This window comes from Nanorana parkeri, unplaced genomic scaffold, assembly GCF_000935625.1.
Source record: "Nanorana parkeri isolate BGI_ZX_2015 unplaced genomic scaffold, ASM93562v1 scaffold360, whole genome shotgun sequence".
Classification (NCBI taxonomy): Eukaryota; Metazoa; Chordata; class Amphibia; order Anura; family Dicroglossidae; genus Nanorana; species Nanorana parkeri.
In genome coordinates, this window is record NW_017306628.1 from 448,563 (window position 1) to 455,193 (window position 6,631).

Below are 6,631 nucleotides of genomic sequence, written 5' to 3' on the forward strand. Positions count from 1 at the left end.
AGCTTTAAGTTTTAAACTCCTATTGTATTTTATTTTTTATTCTACAAATGGGAATTTTATACAGGGTGCACCCATGACATTGGGTCTGCAGAACATTCTGGGTTTTATAAAGGTGGAGTTTTTTTCCTTTGTAACACTCATTCGCTGTGAGGGAACGGGGTGAGGATGTGACATAATTTCTTCTCCTCCAATCACAGAATGTCTTCTATTCTTTAAAGAAATACAAGACATTTTGTGAATAGAGGACGGTATAGCGAGTGATGCAGCCGGAGTGCTGTACAGCTCGGGTGCACCTCTCTCTCTCAGAAGCTGGGCATTCTGTACAGGGAATGGCATGCTGCAAGTTAAGATTTTTCTACTTTGCAGCCGGCCTCTGCACATAACAGCTTTTTAATGGTAATTGACATACCCAGTTCTGTGTGTAAATGATCATTTTACTTGGAGAGGGGCTTTAGGTTTAGCCAGGTATGCATATAAAAAAAAGAACCCAGAGCTCCACTGCTGACTGTAAATAAAAAAATATTTCATATTTAGCTTTGTACAAAAGAAAAAAAATCTTATTCTAAATTGTATTTGTTCTTGAATATAAAACCACACATTTATATTCCTTAAACTTTACTGACTATGGCTGAGCGTGGTGGGAAGATTTGTCCCGAAGCTGTCAGAGAACCCATTCACATGCTGCTTTTGTACAGTTCTTGAAGCAGACAATATTGAAAATGCATTGCTTTAGCTTTTCAGGACAGGTAAGTGACAAATCGTTTTCCCTTTTTTTTTTTCTTAGGCAAGTTTTGTTCCAGCACAGGCTCGCTCTTATAGAGCAACTCAAAGTCACAGAAGACTCCGCCTTGGTCCTGCATCTGACATCTGTCTTGCTGTTTCAATTCACAACACACTGTATGCTTCATGCACCAGGAAGATGTGTCCCACAGATTATTGCTTTCCTGAAAGCCAAGATCCCTGAGGTATTGTCATGAACAAGATGTAGTATATGTAGTGCAAAGCCAGACTGAGTCATGAAAACCAAGATCTAGATATGTAGTATTACAGTGTGAAGACATAAATAAATGGCACAAGAGTTCTTTTTTTTTTACAAATCTTTTCCCATTTCATATTAGGTTCCACCTAGAAATAGTGATTTGACCTTTTAAAGCAGTGTTTTTCAACCTTTTTTGTGCAAAGGCACACTTTTTTTCATGAAAAAAATCACGAGGCACACCACCATTAGAAAATGTTAAAAAATGTTACCTCTAAAGGAGCAGCAACCTGAAATGTTTTACCTCTGTGTAAGGATCCCATTATTTGTACAAGACTTGAAACGTCTGCTGGTTTATTGCTGAGTACTCATGGTTGTTAGGCATTGTCTGGTATCTGCAGTTTCCTCTACTCCCCGGGTAGATTTGACAGTACCAAAAACCCTTTTGTAAGGGAAAGAGGTCATCAGCTGGGTTTTAAACCAGTAGTCTGTTTTCATTCAAACTGAACCAAGCAAGAAAAAGCAACAGGCTTTCTTAACTACCTCTCTGGCTGCAGGTACTTGCCCTCCCTTTAGGCCCCCACTCTTTTTGCTGTTGGGAGCAAACTTATGAACTTAAGCTTATACAGAGATTCATCTCTCCACTCCCAGTGGCTGAGTAGGGCAGCGGGGTAGTTAATGAAAGCTAAGTACATGCAGCTAGAGAGGATAGTAGTTAAGTCAGTGGTTCTGAACCTTGCTAGGGCCGCGACCCCTAGGTAACATTTGCCAATTTGTGGTGACCCCCCAACGGAGCGCTGGACTGCAGAATTAGTAAGGTGCTGAACTTGGGACTAAAAATAGAAGCACGCTCATAAGAATACAAGCCCTCCCCAGGCCCTGCTACCTGCTCTGTCTCCATGCAGCCTTCTTAGCCCCAGCACTGCCTAGACGCCTGCCTCCTGCAGAGCTCACATTGTATGGGAGGCAGGAGGACAGCAGCGGCTGTGAATAGAAAAGCCCTGCTGTACATACTCCCCGGCCACTAGATGTCGCTGCAGCGGCCAGGGAGTGTGTATAGCTGCACTTTTATATTCACAGCCTCTGCTGTCCTCCCGCTGACTGACACTGCTGTGCTAGGAGGAGGCTGAGGAGCCTCTCACCTAGCGCAGCAGAAGTGGATGCTGCGACCAACTCAACAGTGAGTTGCGACCCACTTTTGGGTCGCGACCCACAGGTTGAGAACCGCTGAGTTAAGTAAACCTGTTTCCTTGTCTCTGTATCCTTGCAGGTAACCTCATCATAAGAGAAATGTGTGTAGTGATTGCGTACTTTTCCTCAAAATCCAAAATGATTGTCATGCCAGTGCTGTGACTTCAGTTCTTACTGAGCCACTGTCCTAGAACAAACATGCAGAGAAGGATTTCTGCATATTTTCATTTACTTCCTCCTTATTCCAGTTCTATGATTGAGAAATATGGAAGCTAGATAAGTGTCAGTGGCAGCCCATATATTTCTATTATGACAGGTAGGGATGCACCGATATAACGGCCGCCGAAACATATCGGCCGAAAATGGCACTTTTGGCTAAATGCCGAAAGTGCCATTTTCCTGCTGACACATCAGCGCATCCCAGGTTTCTTTCCTCCCCACTAGGCGCTGCTCTTAGTCCCAGCAGGGAGGAGATAAACTGTCACAGGCTGGCGAGCGCTGCGGGAGGGGAGCGCTGTGAGCGGCTGGCGTCTCTCTCTCACACCGCTCAGCCTCCTGTCAGAGTCCGGCAGAGCGGTGTGTGGGAGGAGACAGCCCACGATGTCACAGGAGGCTGGGCTCTCCTCCCTGCACTGCTGGCTTAGCCTCCTGTGACAGCGTGCCAGAGAGGAGAGCAAGGTACAAACACTCAGAGATCAGTGATCGCTGAGTGTTTGTACATAATTGAGGACGTGGTATGTGTACTATATCCTCAATTATGAATGAATGGGAAGTGATCTACATCAAATCCTGTTCATTCATAGTTGTAGTTATAGTAAACACACTATGTCCTCATGTTATAAATGAACAGGAACACTCCTGTTCATTCATAACATGGATTCCTGTTCATTAATAACAGGGGATACAGAAAAAGAGATTGAGAACTCTGTGTTCTCAATCTCTTTTTCTATTTTAAAAGGGAAATATCAGGGGTCTGTTTAGACCCCCCAATATTTCCCCGAAGCCCCTAAAAGTTAAGTTAAAAATATTTCATAAAAAATTAATTAATAAATACAAATAAATATAAAAAGTTTATAAAAAATAAAAAACATTTTCGGTTTCGGCCTGACAATTTTTTTTATTTCGGTTTTGAAATTTCCACTTCTGTGCACCTCTAATGACAGGTATACTGTAGGGTGCAGTGATCAGAGAAGTACTGGGTTTTATGCTTGTACACACTCACAGGGTAAACAAAATTATAAAAGGAATCCTCTGTTTAGTCTCCATTGGTACATAATATTAAAGAGAAATATTAAGCAGAAACAATACATAAAGAAGTAGAAGTTTTGTGATTTTTACATACTGTATAGCTGGGTTTTGGAATTGTGGAGAGGCAGTATTGTATGGGATTGTACCATTTTATATCATGTCCTTTTGTACAAATTATTGGATATATATGATGTAAGAAGCGGTTTCTTGAAAAATGCCACATTTTTCTTTTGGCTTTGTAGAGTCTCATCATTTTATATTATTTTAGTTGTCTCGGTACCGGAGACTGAGACTGAGCCTCTAGTCAACAAATTCATGTGTGAGGACCCTCCTAGGGTAGAATTATTAAAATGAATGTGATGGTCAGAACGCTAAATTTAGAGGTTGGACTGTCCAAACAAAAATGTAATACATTGCAGCTTACCAGTCCATAGATGAGATGGCTGCATTAGTTTTCTTGTTTGGGCTTCTATTCCTTTATTTTCACCTGGTGATCCTGTGAACATCATACTCGCTGTCCCTGGGTGGAAAATGACATAATCTCACAGTAAGTGGCAACTAATTTCTATCAAAATCAACAGGAATTTTCTGTACTTGTTAAAAATGTTTTTAACCTGAAAAAGAAATCGAATCCAAACACCTCATCTAAGGACTGGTTTAGTACAGGTGAAACTCGAATAATTAGAATATCGTGCAAAAGTAATTGCAGTAAGTGCTGCAAAAGGGGCCCAAACCAAGTACTGAGTACATATGCATGCTTGTACTTTTCAGAGGTCCGATATTGTTCTATGTACAATCCTTGTTTTATTGATTGCATGTAATAATCTACTTTTTTGGGGTTCTTGGGGTTTTCATGAGCTGTAAGCCATAATCATCACAACTATGACAAATCACGGCTTGAACTATCTTGCTTTGCATGTAATGAGTCTCTCTCATATATTAGTTTCACCTTTTAAGTTGCATTAGTGAAATAAATGAACTTTGCACAATATTCTAATTATTCGAGTTTCACCTGTATATTCTATGTTTATATAGCAAGTTCTAGTTCAGATTTTGTTTCCCTTTAATTTGAATACACTCTATTTACTTGGTCTGTTCTTTTTACCCCAGGATCAGTATAGTATTTTGGTTACCTACCAAAGCCTTGTAGTGAAACAACTTATAGGTCAGACAAAGCACAAGGAGGATGAAGATGTTGACATGATGGGAGACCCAGCAGAAGTACCTGAGAAGACATCAGAGGACGTTCGAAAGGAACTTCATGAACTGTCCACCAAGATCAAAGATCTTGTTCTGCGTCCCAGAAAGGCCTCTGCATCGGAAGAGTAACAGGAAACTGGTTTATTTTCCATCTCGCAGCTTACAATTCTTTGTGTCTGTTTTTAATAAAACTGATCATTGGAGTTCTAAAATTAATATCAAAATGGGAAAAACATAATTCAAAATGCACAGTGCAAGTTCATGAAGATATGTATACCCTAATTTAAGTGGGGTTTATTTTGCCATTGTTTTGTTATAAATTATCTAAGAATAAGCTTTTATAATTCTAATAAAATTATCTATACAGAACAATATGTTTCTAGCAGGATCAGTCTTCCTTCCAGTGCTTGATCACTAGACTTCAATTCTTTTTTCTAAAACCTGTGACTCTGTATTGTCTTTTTAAATCATTTGTTGTCTTAAAGTGACATTAAAGTCAAAAAAAATGTCCACTCCCCCCAATGTTAATGTCAGCACTTACCTTAAAAGAGGTTTCTTAATCCGATCTTCCTCTTCTTTCCTGATGTTTTCATCTGTCCCTCCAGCGGTGCGGCGGCTCTCCGATCCAGCGCTAACTGCTCTGCCCTCCGATACAGCGGTGTCTGCATGCGGGTGCACGCGTCCATAGACTTACCTTGCGTCTCTGCTCGTCTCCCGCCCGAGAATCCGAACTGCGCATGCGCCCGTAACGAGATGCTTTGCGGCCGCCCGAGCAGTTTTGGATTCTCGGGCGGGAGCGCGCAACGAAAACAGGGTAAGGTTAAAGTTTTTGGTTTTTTTCAAAACTTTTTGCCTATATCTACTGCTTGCTAGCAGTAGATACAGATACTCCTCGCTTAACGACTTACCTGTTTTGCGACCACTCGCACTTACGACCGTCCCCGAGCGAGCTCCGACCTCGCGCGTCAGCGCCAGTGCGACGTGTCGCCGGGGGAAGTGACGTCCTCCGTTCTTCACAGCGCGTCCCCGTGAGTATTTTCATTGCCCGATGTACAGTACACTGTTCAGTACTGTACATCGGCAACGCTATACAGTACTGTACTAATGCAGTACAGTACTGTATAGAGTTCCTCACTTAACGACCAATTCGTTTAACGACCTGGTCGTAGGAACGGAACTCGGTCGTTAAGTGAGGAATACCTGTATAGGCAAAAAAAATGGAGGCTTTAGAACCCCTTTAAAGCGGAAGTTGAGTCAAGCAATCAACTCCAGCGATGTGCTGTCCGCTCTCCCCCCTGTGACCAGCACTTGCAGTCAGCTGGGCCAGCATGATCTAACTCCAGCACATGCGCATCGGAGTTGCATCATTTTGTCACAGCAACTTGCCCGAGACTGTGCACTGTACTGCGCATGTTTGGTTCAGTGCAGAGAAAAAAAAAATTTGCTGACAGGAGCATTTCTTAGCAGAAGAGACGGTCTCTGCTATAAAAAAAAACCTGCCTGTCCGCATTTAAAAAAAAAGTAATTTTCACTTTGGCACAAAAAACATCCTTGTGGTCTGGATTGTTCGCTTTAAGACCTGGGCGTTTTACAGCGCGTTCCTACGCGCTGTAAAACGCTCAACATGTGAAAAACAATGATTGCCTATGGGCATGGTTCCCACCTGGGCGTTTTCCAGCGCGTAGGAACGCGCTGCAAAACGCCCTACGCCCAAAGAAGTACAGGAGCTTCTTTGGGGCGTATTTGCCGCGCGTATCCATTGGGATGCAGCCAGTTAGGCCTCGGAAAACGCGCGTTTGTTTTTTACCGCGAATCTCTGTAAAAACGTACATAAACACGCAAACGTGTTGGGTGTGGCCTGGACAGGAAGGTGGTCTTCGAGTCACCTGATCTTCGAGTGGTTGTTAATAGTTCAGAAACAGTGAAACCGAGACTCTTTTTACACTTTAGTGGACTGCACCTTGTATCAGTTTTTGTCATTTCCACATTTTATTGATTTTTTTTTTTTTTTTTTAC

At 42.2% G+C, this 6,631-nt stretch overlaps 1 protein-coding gene across 1 annotated transcript in view; it reads left to right on the forward strand.

The window, feature by feature from the left end:
* UFL1 (UFM1 specific ligase 1) overlaps window positions 1–4,744 on the forward strand; it is a 51,600-nt gene extending 46,856 nt beyond the window's left edge. Inside the window, exons 18-19 of the mRNA XM_018558809.1 lie at window positions 785–965; window positions 4,526–4,744. Of these exons, the coding sequence (XP_018414311.1) occupies window positions 785–965; window positions 4,526–4,744 (400 nt within the window). The remainder of the gene's footprint in view (window positions 1–784; window positions 966–4,525) is intronic.
* The last annotated feature ends 1,887 nt before the right edge of the window (window positions 4,745–6,631 follow it).